Source organism: Amblyomma maculatum, chromosome 4 (assembly GCF_055883805.1).
Source record: "Amblyomma maculatum isolate TAMU_Amacu chromosome 4, ASM5588380v1, whole genome shotgun sequence".
In the NCBI taxonomy this organism is placed as follows: Eukaryota; Metazoa; Arthropoda; class Arachnida; order Ixodida; family Ixodidae; genus Amblyomma; species Amblyomma maculatum.
The window spans coordinates 89,722,830-89,741,966 of NC_139347.1; the positions used below are offsets into that span (position 1 = coordinate 89,722,830).

At 45.1% G+C, this 19,137-nt stretch overlaps 1 protein-coding gene across 2 annotated transcripts in view; it reads right to left on the reverse strand.

The window, feature by feature from the left end:
• Nucleotides 1-479: 479 nt before the first annotated feature.
• Nucleotides 480-19,137, reverse strand: part of Nup98-96 (nuclear pore complex protein Nup98-96) — a 127,853-nt gene continuing 109,195 nt past the window's right edge. For both annotated transcript variants that reach the window (XM_084602149.1, XM_084602148.1), the window contains exons 31-36: nt 16,775-16,983; nt 12,797-13,097; nt 11,275-11,398; nt 6,999-7,132; nt 3,705-3,802; nt 480-1,536 (exon numbers count right to left, since the gene is read on the reverse strand). In XM_084602149.1, coding sequence (XP_084458275.1) covers nt 1,329-1,536; nt 3,705-3,802; nt 6,999-7,132; nt 11,275-11,398; nt 12,797-13,097; nt 16,775-16,983 — 1,074 coding nt within the window. In that variant the 3' untranslated portion in view covers nt 480-1,328. The remainder of the gene's footprint in view (nt 1,537-3,704; nt 3,803-6,998; nt 7,133-11,274; nt 11,399-12,796; nt 13,098-16,774; nt 16,984-19,137) is intronic.

Genomic DNA, 19,137 nt, shown 5'->3' on the forward strand with positions numbered 1-19,137 from the left:
GAAACTATGGAAGCTTTTTTATATTAGAAAATATGCTGACTGGTGCGTTAGGGCTCCTTCTTATTTCTCTGGTAGATAGGGGTTCTATTACTTGGACTCCACTCCTGACTAGCTATCTTTGCCATGCACGTGCTTGCTTTCACATAGATGTGACCTATGCAGATGGCTACCTTATTTGTTCATTTTCTGCATTAAACTCCAGTTGCGAGTCAGCGCCCGTAACATGTCCTTCTTGTTCTATTGTCTGTGCCTCAGTGTGTGCTGTTTTTTCACCATGAAGCTTCCCAGTTTTTCTAGAAGGATCCCCGAGTTGCCGACCATTCAGTGGCTGAAGTGTAGCATTCTTCCATGCATTTTTCAGAAAATTCTCAGTTAACAAATTTTGGTTTTATCATATTATAATTTCTTTCCTGCTCACTATATTAAAGCACTCTACCTAACAACCATTCAGTGCTCCAACACCTTTCAAACAGTCACCATTTGTTCTGAACGCTGTTTTTATTAAAATTCTTGCACAAGCTTTGTACACAACAGAGAGTCATTGCAACCAGCATGCTAAAACACAATGCATTTCGAATTGATGCAGTCTGTTGCCTAAACGCGCTCTCAAGTGTCTCAGAAATATGGTTTTAAATATGTTCTCAATGTAACAATCCTCATTCCGCTATCTTACACTCTTAGCCTAACAGCCCACAAATGTGAATCTGTAAAGATGGCATCTCCCTCAAAAAGTTGATGCATTGAATTAAATGAGCAAGCACTTACATGTAACATGGTATTAAAATCCCCACTCAGACCAAGTAAATCTGTAAAAAAATATCACAAACTGAACAATTCTCATGCACACTTTTAAAAAAATATGGTCAAGAAAAAGGGTAAGATATCGAAAGCATGAACAAACACTACGCTCTTGGACAGGAAAAGCAATGAAAATGATACAGCTTCCCCTCTGTTTCTCAACAAATTGTGAAATATGACACTGGCCCAGAATAAAGCCTAAACATTTACAAAAACGCCAAGTCCTTGCATGCCATCCAAAAGGCTTCAGGTTAACATGGCTTGATCAGGCTAACACGATTTGGTACATGTATTTCTCATGTTGCTGGGGAAGCACAATGGTACAATAAAACTTGGATAACACAAAGCTACAGAACTTACAAAAGAAGTCTTGCTGGAGACAATCAGCTGGTAAGATCAGTCAGCAATATATCTGACAGTCTGGCAAGTTACATGGTACTGAAACACAGCATCATCTTGCCAGACAAAATACAGATGCATTACAAAATATAATTCAGCATATTCATGCAAAATTGGTGGTAGGTTGAGACTCAGCTTGAAGCATCGCCCAGAATGGAATTTTGCATGAATGTGCGAGCAAGCAACTCAAAATCTCCAATCGAGTAGTCGTCAGGCATCGACAGCAGTTCAATGTTGCGGCACGCCGAATGTGCTACGCTGTCTAGGGCACCTGACTCAGCACTAGTGATGAGCTGTAGGACCAAAGATGTCTTCTTGGCTATCTCAGCCTGGCAAAGCCTGCATATTCAATACCAACAAGATGTATCACTTTTATGTCACATGTTCCTTGGTTCAGGACCCATAAATGCTCTCTAATTAAGCAAAAGATGCACAATAATCGTTAGTATGTAAAAAGTGACATTCAAATTTCGAACTTTAGTTTTTAAACACTACAGATAATGTCACTTGTTATAATTTCAATGCCTATAAATTCTCAAGAGGAAAAAACAGCTACAGCATGTACTGTTTCATCATGGTGATTGTGGACAAACCCTCTGCAGGGGGCTGCTGCAGCAACCAATGTAACCATCTCTCTCCCTCCCTCTCATAAAAAAAAACAACGCACAATAGAAAAAATTGAGGACTATTATAGTTCTGCCCTTAAGGGTACAACGTTAATGGCCACCATCTGCAGCTCTTCTTGCAGATCCTCGTTCGCGTACATGCCCTTTGCTAACAGTTTATATACTGATTAGTGTAATGGATATGTGCTTCTCTTATCTCACACATATTCATTACTGATACACACGCTCATTAGTACGCTGCCGCAAGTACCACATTACCTGAAAGACCGCCCGACACGGATTAAAGCCTCAATTTAAAAGGCCCATGAAAAGCTATTTTAATAAAATTATAAAACGTGCACAAGCTATAGGCATCCCATTAGTACTCTCCAGAACGAAAAATTTTTTACTCTAGCTTCATTGGCGGTGAACATATGGAACAAATCGCGACGCCATGCCCTGCTCCGCCCAACAGCCCCGCTCACGTCAGTGGGGAGGTTTGCGCATGGATATGTGCCGCCCTAATCGACTGCAAGCGGTCACCGGCAGCACTTTTAAAAATCATTTGTATATTATCGGCTCCATGCAAAGCTTTCAAATTTGACTCGATTACTCACAAAAACCACCTCTATGGATTGCATGCATTATGATTTTACCTTAATCAGGGGCCCTTTAACCAAGCAGTGTGAACATTCCTGCGTGGCCTAGGAGAAGCATGTCTGACTTGGCATCTGAGGACCCCGACACTCACTCCACCATCTCACCTCAAGGTGCCTCCCAGAGGCATGCTCCTCTTTTCGCTCGTGATATTGATGAAAACAGTGACGTTGAATCTCATTAAATCAAGATTTTTTTGCATATAGATGGCATGCTCTATCGTGAAGCTGGGGCAAAGTGCTTCCTTGTGTTGGATGGCCATGCTATTTTATCCACAACATAGAGGTGGAAGCAGGTTTCAAAATCTTGGTGCAGCTCATGCAGCAGAAATAATGCCAATTTGGAGTTGCTTTCGAGCAATAAAACGAGAACTTTGGAAATGTCAAATGCCATATTGGTGGCTTTCCGCCAGCAGGGGAAGGCCACACGCCATGCAACACGTAACAAATATCAGCAGGGATACACAAAAGGGCTTCATGCAGTGCTGGTCGAAGGTTTCAAAAAACCCTGCTATGACACAAATAATAGATGGGATGGTGCAAAGAATAAGGAAGGCTGCCATCATATGGTAGCAAGTGGAGTCCGGTTGCTGCCCACATGTTGCAAGTACAGTTAAACCTAGATGTAACAAATTCAAATGCAGTGAATTCTTGAATGTTACATACATGTTCTCGATTCCCTAATGTCATTCACAATAAAATGTGTGCATTTGTGGATTCCATGAAACGAAGGTATTGTGGCATTTCATCTTCATACTATGATGGACTAAAAGATTGAGCTGACAGTGACGCAGGGCAGAGCAACTTCTCGATCATTTTGAGAAAACTCATTTTCGGAAAGTTTGTACCTTCAAGCACCTGTCATGAAGTTAACGCTGCATTTGATTGGGAAATGTGATAAAATCGGTTTTCAAAACATCATGAAAGCCACAAAATGTCCCGAAGGCCAAAACTTTTTCGAACTTCCCACGCACACCACGCACACCACGAGTAAACCAGCTGCCGCCATCACCGGCATCTTGGGCCCGTTTTGAAGCCAGTTTCTTTGTGCATATCTCATAATAGCATTGCTCCATTAGAACTGTCGCCCTTGCTGGCTTTCCAAGGGAAACTACCGGGTTGCTAATTGGGTCGCAGGGCACGCGTTTCAAGCCCTAAATGTCAACTGAACTAGACATCTGCTATCACTGCATAAATTACACTCGGGAGGGAAAAAAATTATGCAAATGAAACGTAAGGGTCTGACCTGTCTCTCGGTGTCTTGCAGGTGAGGCAGGATACTGTGCCACAGAGAGAGAGAACGGCTGGTCGGATGACTTCCAGGTCATATGCACTAAGGTCTCCCTGCAAAAGAAGTGCACATTAGTCCACCTAGTCCAGCACTAGAGCTGGTGAAGCTGCAAGGAAGTCTCGCAATAGAAAAGTGCAGTTCTGTGAGGTTCCCCTCCTTGCAAGCTGGACTATTGCCTTGGTTTTCCATTGCCAGATGTGGTCAACATGCAACTGACTCCAAGCCATTGGAAGCATGCACACTAGTGGCATTTACATGGACTCTAAAGGAGCAGGTTGAGTTGTCAGGTCAAAAACCGGCTACAGGGTTCATGTAAACACTTTCGGGTCAGGTCGAGTCAAGTCAACTCCAACGCAGGGGTGGGTTGACTCGACCCTGCCGCAGGAAGCATGTAACAAGGCCGAGTTGAGTCGGGACACAGTGGTAGAGGGGAAGAGTACGGAAAATGCTAGCGATGCGTGAGGGGAAAAAAAGTGGAACCCGGTGCCGTCTGCTAGTTCTCTGCCTTGATGCGAGGCGCCTCCGTAATCAATGTTTGTTGGGCCGGGTTCATGCAAACTCAGTAGGTAGAATCCACTCAACTAGAACCCCTTTAGAGTAAAGTCACTTGGACTGGCGAAACTATTTACTACATCAGGGTCTTTGCTACATCAGTTGTTCATGATGACATGGCCACTTACAAAACATGCCTTGTTGCTTTATGAAAAAAAAAAAAAAAAAAAAAACAACACTGAAATACCTTCTATCCCTCTCTCGTCACCTCTGTGCAGTCTTTTTTCGTCGTCACATTTCTTTGTTTACACCTTGTGGAAGTACCATTTTAGCATGAATGCAACATGGCTACGAATACAGCTGAGTTTGACTTGATGCCCTGCATGAATACTAATGCCTTGCATGAACACAGCATTGTCTTCCACTGCATTCGTCATTTAAGAGGCAATAAATGAGAAATGCGCGTGATAGTCAAGCGTTATCAAGCGCTATTGGAAGTTGACACACACACACACGCACACACACACACACACACACGCACACACACACACACACACACACACACACACACATATATAATTGTAACATTTATTCTAAATTAGTGGGACAGGGATCAAGACACTGGTCTTGATCAAAGGGGATCACGAAATAGTTTGATATATTGATAATTCGATATACAGAAATCGGCTTGAGATGCCGCTTGTGATTGTGAAAAATGATACCGCATTATTCACGTAATCAACCCATTTGCATAATGAACTCACCCTCTACTTTTGTCCCCGAGAATTTGAAAAAAAAAAAAAAAAGGGTTAAAGCCGGTTCACATGTAAGCGATTGAACCAACAGAGCAAACAATTTCCAACTTGTTGGAACTACGTGGCTCGAGCCACCCCAACAGCTCAAAACAGGTTTTTGCGTCGCCGTGGCAAAAATCGTGAGCGTTTCCATTTGCGTATGAAGCAGCCAGTCGGTAGCGCAACCCTCTGTTTTGGCCGCTGCATCCACAGCTCATTTATTGGTAACAGACTGTGCCGACCGCTCTGCACAGTGTGCCGGCTCTGCCGTAGTACAGCCGTATAGTAGTACGTGCCGGCGGCATCAACGTGGTGTACTGTCATCCAGGATGCTATTCGCACTGTAATTTGAACCCGCAGTGTCGTCATCGGGCAGCGTGGTTGAAGTTCCTTGCATATCTAACAAGTCTGGCACTAGCTGTACTGCAGGTCCTGACGGCACGCCCTGATTTTTTTTTCCATGCTCGTTTCTTATGGCTTCTAAAGGCTCGCTCGTTGCGTGTTCGATTACATCTACTGTTTTCCGGTATCTCAATCGCAAAAGAAAAATTCTCACAAAGTGGTGCGTCAAGGAACACGAGTGCAAAGATGCGCACGAAGCGGCGGCCACGGCTGCGAATATGTAAAACAAAAAGCAAAAATAACACGCCGGTCACAGCAGCCAATGGCAGACACCAAGTGAGAGCCAATCAGAGACCATAAACAGCCTATGGAAAACCGGTGCGAGCAGCCACTCCATTTCAGCAACGCCATTTTGAGATAGCGCAAATTGTGTACAAAGAAAACAGCTTCAAATCAAGCCCAAGATGGTGGGATAGCCGGCTGCAATGCACGTGGCGTGCGCGGGAATTTCGAACGAATTTCCTCTTTTTGAAGGGTATTTCATGGCTGCCGTGTTGATTTGAAAGCAGATTTTATCGCATTTCCTGACCGAATTCAGCGTTAATAATTTGAGTGCAGGTGCTCGAAAGTATAAACGGTCCGAAAATGAGTTTCTCTCAAAATCGATTTTATGACCATTTTCGATCTTCTAAGAGCAGTGTCTCCTCTTAACGTCGAAACCAAAGCATAGCATCGCTAATAAAGACGAGGCAAACAAGATAAGGAATGCTATGACTTGGTTATAAGTTATGTTCGGTCTCCCATACCCCCTGTAGCATTTGGCTATTTCACATGTTTTCGGAATGATCCGTCAAGTTTTTACTGCCCACATGGCACCCACAGCAGGTGTGATGGTTGACGGAAGGGGTGCTGCTCCCATCATAACATTAGTGGTGCTAGTTGGAATGACAGTGCTTTCAGGAGTATCGATAGTTGATGGGAAAACAGACACCACTTGCGCATTTCTAAGCTTTGCTTGACCAGCTACTAGCATGACCAGTGCTTTAACACATTTGGCGCTCGTTCACAGCAACGTTCAAGAGGGCCTGTCATTCTTCACGCTGAAGAAATAGACAACAGCAAGGCAGGCCACAAGTTCAATGTTTCGGAACGAGTGAGGCAAAATTTTCAGCTGTGACGGTAAGCGAAGAGGTTTCCGCAGGCTGAAGTTGGGACATTTTCCAGACCTGGAGACAAAGCATGCGGTGTATATCACTGAACCACTGTACGAAGTGACAGTCCCTGCCAGTGATGTGTGCCGTGGTCATGGAACAAGCGTGTCTTTGCTGCAGAAGCTGGTATACCTAGGACAGTGGTGGCAACCAATGGCAGCACTAGTGAACGCGATGGCACAAGCATGAATGAGTAGTCCAGCGGCCAATAAATTTTGTTGTGAAATGTGCATTGAGGCGTGCCCTTGTTTGTTTTCCTGCCATGCTATATTGGGGCAGGGGCCGGGGGGAAAGGGAGGTCGATTTAAAATTGTGTTAATACGGTATGCGTCTTTTCAAAACAAGATAAACACTTCCAAAAACACCAAAACCTTATGCTAAGACACGAATGTTGAGGCAGTAATACTGACCTGTGTGGCCTTCCTGATGGTGTCGCATACACCGAGGAAGTCATGAAACACCTTTCCACCGATGTTCCAATTCTGGACATCCCCACAGTTTTTAGCAAGGGGTTGCAAAAGTTTTGCCAGTTCATCGAGCTTATCTGCAGATAGAAACAAAGCAACAGCAAGCAGCGGAATCCATCAATCTGAGCCCATAGCCTCCTGTAACAAGCAGCAAGCATATGAATACAACTCAACAACTCACGAGAAAACAACTCAACAAGGGATGTGCATACCATATGTATCAAATGTTTGGTTGCGAAGCAAATGCGAATAATATTGCCACTTCGTTTTAATTTTAAATGTATGAACAGCCATGTTTCAGGTGTTCATTAGATAAAATTAATGCAATGATAACAGCTTTCATCACAGTCATTGCAAGCTTTGCTGTAGACAGTGATGCTGCAGCTTTTTCTTCAATGCCCTACAAAGAAAAGCTGAAACTTGTTTAATTCTTAAGTTAGCTTAAATTAAGAGGGGTCACTGTGCAAGTAAATATGGTACATATTCACACACCCTTAACCTCAACACATGCAGCAATAAAATACATACCATGACTATCTATAGCAATGACTAGAATATAAAATTGTTTTGCTGCAGTAAGGAGTGCAAGGGGGCAGTCAGCAAGATTTTTGTGAAAATCCACACAGTTACATTTCTTGAATGTACAGAGTGAATCAATTGAATCAAGAAATGTCGTGTTATAGAAAGAAGTAGTCCCAGAGCTGCTATTGTCGACCGGCTTGAGAGAAAACTTGTAGATCAGAATCAATCAAAGATGCTCTACATGTGGTGATGAATGGTGCAGTTGTTTGAAATCATGCCCCTTATGCGCATGGTTTGCTCTTAAATGAACCCTGAAATGATTTTGGGTAGCTTGGTTAATGGGGTTCAACATCCCAAAGTGACTTGGGCTACAGAGGGCTCCAGAAATTTAGACCACTTGAGGTTCTTTTAAGTGCGCTGACATCACCTCTTGCCTCTTCCATTGCCTCTAGTATCACAATGCAGCCATGACTAGGATAGAACTTGGGATCCTCAGCTCAGTAGTCGAGCACCCTAACCCTTCAGCCAGCCAGTGGGGGCTGAAATGATTCTTGCTGTCATCTCTTAAAGCAACAGTTCTGTACATGTAATCTTTGTGAGAATCTAAGCCAAATTTACAAGTTCTGTGTGGAATCTTCAATTTACAAAAGTTTTCAAGACTGCTGCTCACAACTGATTACAGTCGACGACAGATTTTTCAGACTCTCAACGAACCACGAAAATGTCCAAAAAGTCGGGCAGCCCGAAAAAACAAATGTGCACCAAAAGAGCTCAATTTATTGCCTATTATTCACTTTGAGGCCGAAAAAAGTCATGAATGTTTTTCTGCACCACGCTCCGTTTCCGTGCTAACAGGTCCACCTGAATTTCGCTTGCATCAGCTCAGCTTGCATCGGCTGCGCTGCTGCAGGTGAGTCATCATCGTCCTCGCTCTCAGACTCCACAAGCACTTGGCGAATAATTCCTGTATCTATGAGCCCAGAGCACAGTTCCAACTGGTGGTCCACGTCTGCGAACTTTGAAAACGAAACGGCCGATGGAATTTCGACACCAGCAGTGCGAAGGTCGTGAATGAACTGCTCACTGCCTGACAACTGCTCGACGACGCTCTCCTCATCCAAGGCAGCCGACTCGTCATTCAGCACAAATCCCGCGTCGCGGAAGCAATTGCACAGTGTTGTGGGTGCTACAGACTTCTACGCATCGGCGATGGTACTAAGTGCTCCAAGCAAATCGACAGAGTAGGTTTTCCCACTGTCGAGGCACACCACAACCACCAAACACTGAATCACAACACAGACTCCGTTGAGTGCCTTCGCGCTGTCGCGTTGCACGAAAAAAAAACAACAAATCTTATAAAATCCGGAAACAGAACTGAAGCCGATCCAATAAAATGCGAGCCACAGTAGCGACAGAACGTATTCTCGCATCAGCATGACCACGGCTAGGCCAACAAGGCAAACACACAGAGGCACAGGCAGTAGAAACGATCAAAAAAAAAAAAAAAAAAAAAAAAGCACTTCGGCAGCGACCTTGTCCCGGAAACGGAAGCTGCTAGGCAAATATTATAGCCTCGATCCAGCGTGTTTAGCTAAGGAGCGGCACGCAAGGCTGGCACCGGTTTCGAGGCTATCGAAGGAAAAAGTAAACAAACAAGATGGCGGCGACACCGCTCAAAATGTGTGGCAGTTGGCCCGGCCGACGCTTGGAATGTCCGAAAAATCGAATAGCCCTCCTTAGAGTGTCCGAAATTTTGAGCAGCGTAATACATTGACTTTATAAGGTATGTCCTGGAGCCGGGAAAAAGTCCAAATAATAAAGCATGTCCGAAAAATTGGGTGCCCGAAAAACCGGTCGTCGACTGTAAGGTGAAACCTCATTGGGCTTCGCCAGCTGCTCTTCTCTCACTTCCAGAAAGCGAGCCTTCCAACTGGGCGACCTGCTTCTATTTTCTTGCTTTTTCCTGGAACGCGGGTGTGTATGAGCTGAGAGGAGAAAGGAGGAGAGCCATTTCTAACGCTGATATGTTAATGTTAAAAAGTGAACTTAAAAGTTTTGTGCTGTAGTGACCAGTGATAAAGTGCAGACAGCTCGTGCACTTTTCCTAACCTCAGTGCTAAATATTGTATCATGGTCCTAACGCATCCTGGAGACTTCTGTCCCCAATAAAGGGCGAAGCCCTTGCACTCGCGTCATTTCTCTTCAGAGTTGCCCACAAATCTTCCCCCGGCTTTAGTGTCATATTAAGCCGCACAATATGCTCAGTACTTCCACAATGTTAACACGGATGTTGTGATATTACCCCTAAAGCTCAGTACTCGTGAATGGTACTACAGTCAAACCTGGATATATCAACTCGAACGGGATATCAAAATAGTTCGATATATTGATAATTTGATATACAGAAATCAGCTTGAGATGTCGCTTGTGGTCATGAAAACTGATACCGTATTTGTCGCGTAATCAACCCCCTCACATAATGAACCCACCCTCCACTTTTGTTCCCAAGAATCTTAAAAAAAAAAAAAAAAAAAAAAAAAAAAAAAAAAAAAAAAACATTGGTGGCACATCCCTCGTTTCTGGCGTCTCGTCCACAGCTCATTTATTGGCAACGCGTCATGACGCTGCACGGCGATAACATCACAGCGTGTTTATCGTTTGACTATACTTTTGATAGCTCCTACAGTGGCGGGGAGCGAACTTGGCAGAGTGCCCGTGATGGCTTCATTGCACAAGCCTGGTCGCCATGCTTGGGGCGGGCGTAGTCCACTGCCCCAAAATCACTAAAAAGCGTGATAGCTGCAAATGCCGTTAGAAGCGAACAGTGCTAAAAGCCGGTGGCATATCGCAGCTGACTGTGTGCGTTCGTTGATTCATAGATGCAAGAATGGACAACTCACAAAAAAAAAAACCCAGCGTGCAGCGTCCGCAGTTGCCGTATCTTACGAACGTTCAGTACGACACAAGACGCCGCCGCGCGCAGAGGGTTCACCACACACACTGGAGGAAGCGTCGGACGTTATGTCTGCCACGGGCTGAGCTGGCTAGTCTGCGCATGCGTAGTGCGTGCTGCTGCGAGCGAAGAGAGCGGAAGGAGAGAGAAAGCTCGGCGGAAGAATGGGCCACCTTTGCGCTTTGCTCTATCGCATTTTCCCCTTTCCCGAACCCTACGGCTGCATTTACTGGTTCCCTCTCGTTCCTTTACGCATATGGCTTGCAAATGTCACATGCTGGCGTGCGGCAAACGATCACCACACATGAGTGCGCCTTTGGGGAAAGGCCGTGGCGCTGCCCTGTTCCCTCTCATTCCTTCTGCGCGTGGCTTGAAGCCGCCGTGCGGCAAACGACCGAGGGTGATGCGATCGTCTATGGGGAAGGCGCTTCGAGTGGGTGGTGCGGAGTTTGATATATAGAACGACCGGTGAAATTGAGTTCGATATACAACGCAGCTTTTCTATACTTTTCCCTGGGATTTTCAAGGAGATATTTCGCGAGTTCAATATAACCGAAATTCGAATTATCCGGGTTCAATATATCCGGATTCGACTATAAGAAGTGACAAGCTGACAGGTGGACTCCAGCACAAGGCCAGAAACGGAGCATCCTAGCACTGCTCAGTACATTGCAGAATTCGTCTTAGCTAAGTCTGCATCAATGACACTCAACTGTAATCCAAGGAAAAAAGCGTGCATCATACCGTCAATAATGGCGTCGGTGGCGAGGTGATGGACAATGGTGTCATGAGCTTCGTTCCACAGCTCGCCCTTCAAAAGGAAGTCTGCTCTGTCACTGAAGTTCCCCTCTGCACTAGCACGAATGGCCTGCATTAAGTGATAGAAAGACTGATCACTGCATGTTACTGCAATAAGCGTATCACACAGCTACTATGAGATGAAGCAATAACCACCAAGGTGAGATCTAAATGCAAAAGTTGTCCTTCCATCCGTAACGTGGACGCTTGGGAGAGCAATGTACATGTAGCACAACTTCATGTCTCTTTGCTTAAAACCTGAGTTAATAATTTCCTCAGTACTAGTGAGTAATGCTTAGCCGGTCATCATTTACTCGTGCAAAGTAGAAATTTGGCCAAAACAAGTGTCTCTGGCAAAACTGCAGAATGCCACATGGCTCTTGTTTTCCACAAAAACTAGCAATAACAAGAACTCCTGCAGCTCGTTGAGGCATATTGGCACATCTTGGGACAAAAGAATGCAATTGTATCAAAAGGCACAAGTGGCATACTTAAGGGTAAAAACAACTTACGACAGTCCAGATGGAAAAAGTGGACATTTTTTTGAAGTGTAGTGTATGTTATAGAACTGAGTCGCACGGCTGATGTTACAGGTCTGCATCACAAGACTACTATTTTTTGTAACCCAAGAACTTTTAACACAGAAAAGTGCACATTACATGCAAAGTGTTCTCATAACAGCAAGGCATTACTACCAACCTGAAGCCATAAATGTATTTTTGTGTTTACTTGTGTTATTTGCTTGTAAAATACTCACAGTATACATACATTTTCCCATACAGAAGAAAAGAACCACATCAACTTTTTATGTTCATGAAAAGAGGCGCGCCTCTGTGCCAACAATGACAAATTTAATTGTGAAGCATATCTGTACATCACACTCAACACTTATCCACTTCTGCTTCTGTGCTGTTTTGTGGTAGCCAACACAATATTCCTCACCTATCAGAACCTAAAAATTGCATTCTTAAGCTGCAAGTAAGAAAAAAAAAATTGCAGGTTAGACAAATATGCCTTGAAGCCAGCCCGCACAACTGTACCTCGTACAGCGCAGCCCACATGAGGATTACTGTGGCATAAATTCGCTTTCGCGCCTTTAGCTGTTTGCTAATAAGTGTGCTCAGCGTCAGCAAGGCTGCAATACTTTAGAAGGCATCGAACACAGCAGCGGCCAAGTGGCAATGGAGTTTAGATTCCTGCTTTGGCCAGTGTGCTGTCGCTGTTCTACACATGCTGAGTGTAGCCTGTCAAACGCCAGCATGGGGTAAGACCGCGAAATGACATTCGTAATGTAGCATTGTGGAAGCTACTATAGTTCCAACCTATAACAGTCGTTTGTACTGCATTAAACAAAAATGGCTCGTGAAATAGTAGAAGCTGGGAAAACACAGCACCTGGGAGCATAATCAGGGTTCTACTGTATTCAATCGACCGAGACAAAGAGTGGGGAAACAAATAAAACCCTGACCTTGGCCTTGTAGACCCAGGCTCGGGGCACATGTAACCGGTTGCAGACAAAGCTCTCGTCCTCTGTCAGAGCTGTCTCGGGGTCGGAGCCCTCACGTGAACCTGAGGCATGTCGTGTGAGCAGCTCGGTCACAGCCTTGCGACGACCCTCCGTGTCTTCCAGGTGTAGCAGCGCGAACACTGCCCAGGGCCAGAGGCCCCATGACTCAAGTTGCGCAGCAAAGCCTGTGTGGAGGGTCTCGGCTGCCGTCTGTGACAGGTGTCCAAAGCCAAAGGCCTGCACAAGCTTGTGAAGAAGCCAGCTGGAAAAAAGAATTGCCTATGTCTAAACTGCTGTCCAGGGTATCTACCAAGTTTATGCTTACAAATTCTCTGAGTTTTTTAGGTTTTCCCTGTGTGCATTTGTAAAGTTCCCCGAGTGACACAGTATTTTTTTGTGCTAAAACGGGCTGACACAATGACGTCTGATGTCATCACTCTCAACTAAGCATGTTAAAAAATAACAATATAATCTGTTTTGAATGGTAAGGAGTAGCGTTTATTTCATTTAAAAGCAAAACAGAAGGCAGACGCATTAAATAGCAAATCGACTACCTAAAAAAAAAAAAATACTATAACCAACTGCAAATCAAATCGAGCATTTTCCAATACAGTAGCCGATCAATTTTTCGGAGTCTAATAATTTGCACTTGAGTGATATTTCATTTCATTCATTCAGGACTTCATTCAGGAACCGACACGTACCCTTTGGAACATGTACATTTTCTCAACCGATATTTTGAACTCTAGTGTCCAAAAGCTAGAATTTTCGAACCAAATTTGGCACCGGAGATACTGTGAAGATCATTTTTTTGGCCGAAGTCTCGTTTTTGCGGCATAATGCAGACGCGAGTGGGCATCATCATCGTAAACAACCGCAGCCGTGAAAGCTAGGCGAAGCAGTTATTCGGATGGACTAGCTTGGCTCTCTGTTCATCGTTGCCATTTGAGGTGGTGCCAATAAAGGAACGCTTGTCGTCGTCATCGCGGCAGCTTACAACGAGCATGCAGTTGGACTGAAAATGGAAGCACCAAGCTTCGACGCTGCTGTCGCTGGTCGTGGGAAAAACGATTTCGTTCCGCTTGCTTTTTTTTTCCCGCGAGATTCACTACCCTTAGCCATGGAATAGCATGGCGCGGCATCTGCATTCGTTCGAGGCATGAGCATGACCTGCAGCTGCGTCACAATATGTCGTGAAACGGCACGGACATGACGAATGCATGACTGGCCAAGATATTCTAACTGGAGTGTTATAATGGTTAGAGCCTAGCACTTTGGCACAATCCGCTTCTGCGGGGCGCTGCTGCGCATGCGGTGACTACCTTGAGTGTGAGTTGCATGCTTCCTGACGACCGCTTCCTCGTATCGGATTATGCAGCAATGCCAGCGCGAGAGCATGGACGGCACGCTGAAACTGATTACAGTAGCATATCATGAGCTATAACTTCCTCTTATCGACATATAGACGAAACATGGGGAGCAGCGAAGTTGGTGATTGATAAAGCTGTTTTTTTTAAGAAAAGTGATCTTATTTTTTTCAAGTTCACGATAAAGCGCGAAACTATATCCCCTTTCCCCAAAGCTGCACCGTCTGCATCGCGTACGTACACCCCCGGCGGCAGAAATGAACGCTTCCATCAAAGCGATGAGCAAGGAGGAAGAGTTCATTTGGGACTTGTAGTGCTCCCATTGCAAATCGGAAACGTCGCAAATTCTCGTAACGTGTCCTGCCCCCTTGTGGGAGCTGTGTACTGCAGAAAACGAGAAAACAAGGAGAAGTGGTGGCCGCTGAACAGCCCATATGCGATCCATAGGGAGCGTGTGCTCTGCTGCTGGCCAAAGGGCCGGAGAAGTGTCCGCCAGCAGCACAGCGCATTTCGCTGTCTTGCTGGGATGGTACACTTGACAGCACAACATGAGGGTCAGCACTCGGTGAGGAGAGCAAGTATAATGCCGTACTGTACAACCCGTGTAATGCAAGTTCATTTTTATCGAGAGTTTAGCTGCTTTCAAATAGAACTGCAACAAATTTTACCTGATATAAGCACAAATTCCAGAGTTCTCAGAGTTTTTCCAGATTATCCTAATTTCCTGAGAATTCCGTTTTCCCTGTTTTCCCTGTTGGTGACACCCTGGCTGTCCCAAGACTGCCTCAAAGAATGCAGGCTGCTTGGCTTTTCATAGCTAGCTGATCACTGCGATCTGGTGCGATGCAAGTGAAACTAAGAAGCACCGATTTCAACAGCAGTGCTGTATTCCAATTGGTAGCGAAACACCTTGACCTCCTCGTAGCCTTGATGAGGTTGAGAATACTGTGAAGGCCCATTAATAACTTCAATAACCTAAATTTCCGGATGACTATGACTGTGTAGGCAACTTGCAGATACAACGCCACACCGAAAAGAGCGCCGCTTGTAGAGGCACGAGCATCCCGCCAGCGACGCCCGTAGGCAACTCGAACACTGTTTTCAGTGTACCTCACAATTTTTCTCATGTGCTTTGGTCATTATAGGTCTGCGTTCAAATAACGAAAACTGGTGTGTAGTGTTGCACAACATCCAGCACGGGAACACTTCAGGAACTAAAATTTATTCTTTTTTATTCAGTCTTGTCACAATGCACCCTGATTATGTCGTGGATAGATAGATAGATGGATTTATTGACAGGAAAAGCAGAGAGGTTGGCCGGAATAATTCAAATCTGGCCTGCTACTCTGCAGTGGGGAAGGGGAGAAGAAAGAAGATCATGATGGGTGACGATGTGGGAGAAGGCATATGAAATATATATATAGGCACAGTAGCTTGCCTCACAAGCGTGAGTCAAGCATATTCCCAAGGGGAGCAAGGGTAGTAAAACCTTGTTGATACGTTTTTTAAAAAATGCAGGAAAAAAAATGGAATATCTGCAAAAACGTACGATCTAAACCGCCTGATTTTAATAAAATTTACTGCTAAATGAGGTACAAAGGCATAAAAAAAATGAGACTTCCGCTCCATAAAAGTGCAGATTAGAGATTACAGACAGCTCCTTCCTTACCTCTTGCAGAATTCAGTCCGTATTTGCGTTGTCTTAACGCAGAAGAGATTTTGTGACAAATCCAGTTCATAGAAGGAAATGATGAGCTGGGATTGCTTCCGTGATTGTTTCCGAGTGCTTTACCCCCTTATACCAAGGACATGTGAAGACGTCCCAGTGGCTTACAGCCGCCGCATTTTTGCGCAAGCTGCGTCCACCAAACCTGGCCCATGCAAGCAAATAGCTGTAGTTATCAAATGGTTTACCCTTATGCCCCTAAGGCACTGCAAGGAAGCCACCAGGTTTCTCCTCATCAAGCCATGCTTCCGCAAAAACGTGCACCCTGTTGGCTTTCTTTGATGCTTCGCCCCTTTGCACTTAGGCACTGCAGGAAACTGTGGCGGGTGAGCGCCATTGATAAACTTTTCATGTCACGAGCGCTCGTTACTACATGTTCGGTCGATCACTAAACGTATTATAAGACCACAATTCGTTGAAATTTAGAACATAGTAACTGAGAAATCGTGTTATCCGGGAACGTATTAACCATTGGGACTGCGGTGGCATTGTGTGTTTCCCTAACTTCCATCCACGTGGTTCTTCCACTGTGACGTGACTGTGCACTTGTCCAGCGCTGTTCGCATGTTGTGCGGTGAAGCCTCCTTACACACAACACAGGCTAGCACTTGTGAGGAGGCATCGCTACCACTGCGTTACATCTCTTTATGCTACATCTATCATTTTCTTTTTCACAGCTCGCTGCATCGCCGACAGATCAATCACGAGCCTCTTCATCATCTTCCAAATTTTTGCCCCATAGACGAACATTGGTAAACTGCTAATCGCGAGCACGAAGCTGTGTGTATGAAACACTCCTGATGCACAAGTCAGCAGCCAGGCAGCATTTGCAAAGGAGGGGGTTACCTGATCCTGAAGTCCAGCTGGGAAGGCACGGAGGAAACTGGAGCCAGCAGCCTGTCCAGCCGCTGAGACCGATCACAGTACAGCCTAAGCAGCAGGTAGCACGTGTCCAAGGGGGTCTCGGGGTCCAGTGCATATGGATCATCACCTCCGTCGTCCTCATAGCAGGGCGGGTATGGCGGTCGGGCATAGGGACGCAGAGGCCTGTCACTCTGCCCATACGTGGCCAATAGGAAAGAATGAGGAAATGGGAAGCACCAGGTGGATTTATCTCAGCTGTTACGTGTCGTGCTCAATGGAAACAATACAAGCAATGTTGCATGCTGATTCATGGTGCTACATTTCTCCCTGAACACATGAGAAATGGTAAGAAGATTTTCATCAATGCACAGTCGGCTCAAAATTGGTTAGAGAAATTAAATTTTCGATCTCTTCTTTTTCGCAATCCTGAGATCTTTCCGCAGCTTGGCTCCAAATTTTGGTTAAACAATGCCACCTAATCAGTGCGTTATAGTGCTGCAAAGAGGCGAATCAGCACGCGTGGCTCTTCAAATTGAGATCAAATCGTGCTGAACTTTGATCACCTGCAGTTAAAGATACACGCTCCGCAGGCATAGTATATGTCTAGTTAAAAAAATATAATAGTTATTCCCATATTTTAGTTGGTGACCATGGACAAGCCCATGGTACGAAAAACAAGTAAACAAACCATGCAAAATATGTACAGTAAAAGCTCGTTAATTCAAATTCCACGGGGCCGCTAGGCCAGTTCGAATTAACCATAATTCGAACTAATGAAAGTGAGCAAAAATGAAGGCGTTTGATGCCCGGAGGGCACGAAAAACATTTATTTAGCAAAAAAAGTCTGTTATCATCTTCTGCTTCTTCTCTCTGAGGGCTACCGTACTCACTCGGTCTTCTAGCATGCGAATGCGACGCAGGGAGTCTTCTTCCCCCTCTGATTATGTCTGTCTCTAAAGCGGTGAAACCATCCTTCGGAGGCGACAAAATCTTCCACATTCAAGCGCAGGGCGAAATCGGCCGCCTTCGCCATGATAATTGGGCCGCTCAGTGGAATGTCAGCGCTTCTCATTTCTTTCACCCACGTGATCACAGCGGTCTCAATTTCCGGATACTTGGCTAACCGAAGCCTTTTTCTGTTGCTGGCGAAATCTTCGGCTTCATAGGCATCCTCGATGGCCTTCCTATTTCGGACGTACGTCGACAACGTGCTTGGTGGAATCCCGTGCTTTTTCGCGATTTCCACTTTGCTGGCCTTCCGTTCATCCACCTCGCGTAAAATAGCCACTTTCTCCTTCATCGTCTTGGCACAGTATTTCCCACGCGAACACATCTCGCGGACACAAGCTCACAACAAGCGGCGTGCAAAACGAGGGCTCACGAAATGCAACACGAAACCGTGGTCGATAACACTAAAACGTCGTTCCTCGAAGAAGTCGCGGCAGGAAAGACTGTTTAGTACTTGTTCCAGCACCCTAGCGGCGCCCCGATGGTTGTGTCATCTATCTTTCTGCCGTGAAAGCTTCCAACGATGGTTTTTAACAGCGCCGCTTGGCGGCGCGCAGTTCGAATTATGGGTGGCGGCGCCAATTTTTGAGTGAATTAACGAGCTGTTACGCGCATAGACTTCTATGCACTGCGGACCGGACCACGATGACTATTTCGAATTATCCAAAATTTCGAATTAACGAGTTGTGAATTAACGAGCTTTCACTGTATTGCTATTGGTCTCCCAATGCACGTGGTCAAAGTGACAACTTTGGGTGGCCGGCGGAGTCAACTACTTCAGGCCTGACATCATTTTGAGGTCTTGCTATTAGGCCTAGTCGGCCTGGGGCAGTTCCCTCAACACAGTTATTAGCAAAAAAGAAAGTGAAAGGCAGAGCAAAAAAGAAGTGAAAGGTAGGTGCAGCAAGAATGCTGCATCACCACATCCTGTTATGAGTGATGAAGCGTGAGCGTCATAGTCTAATGTATATATTGACGGTCGCACTGGACTTGTTCGTGATAAGCGAGTGTTCGTCTTAAGTGGGCTCGACTGTACCTGAATAAATTTTTGAGGGCAAGGCAAGCCCATGTATTCAAAATATTATGTCTGAAATTTGTCATAATTTGATTAATCAACATAGGTCTAATTGATAACAAAAAATCCAGTGCTATGCTATTTTTCAGCAAGAAAATTAAGAAAACAGGCTTTGTCTTGCCCTGAGGAACCTATCTAGGAATCAGCATGACAAATTGCACAATGCCAGTGCCTTTCGCAATTTTTCCAGGCCTGATATAAAGGACCTATTCGAACCAATGTGATATGCTTCTGTAACTTGAGAACTAGCATGCACAATTCT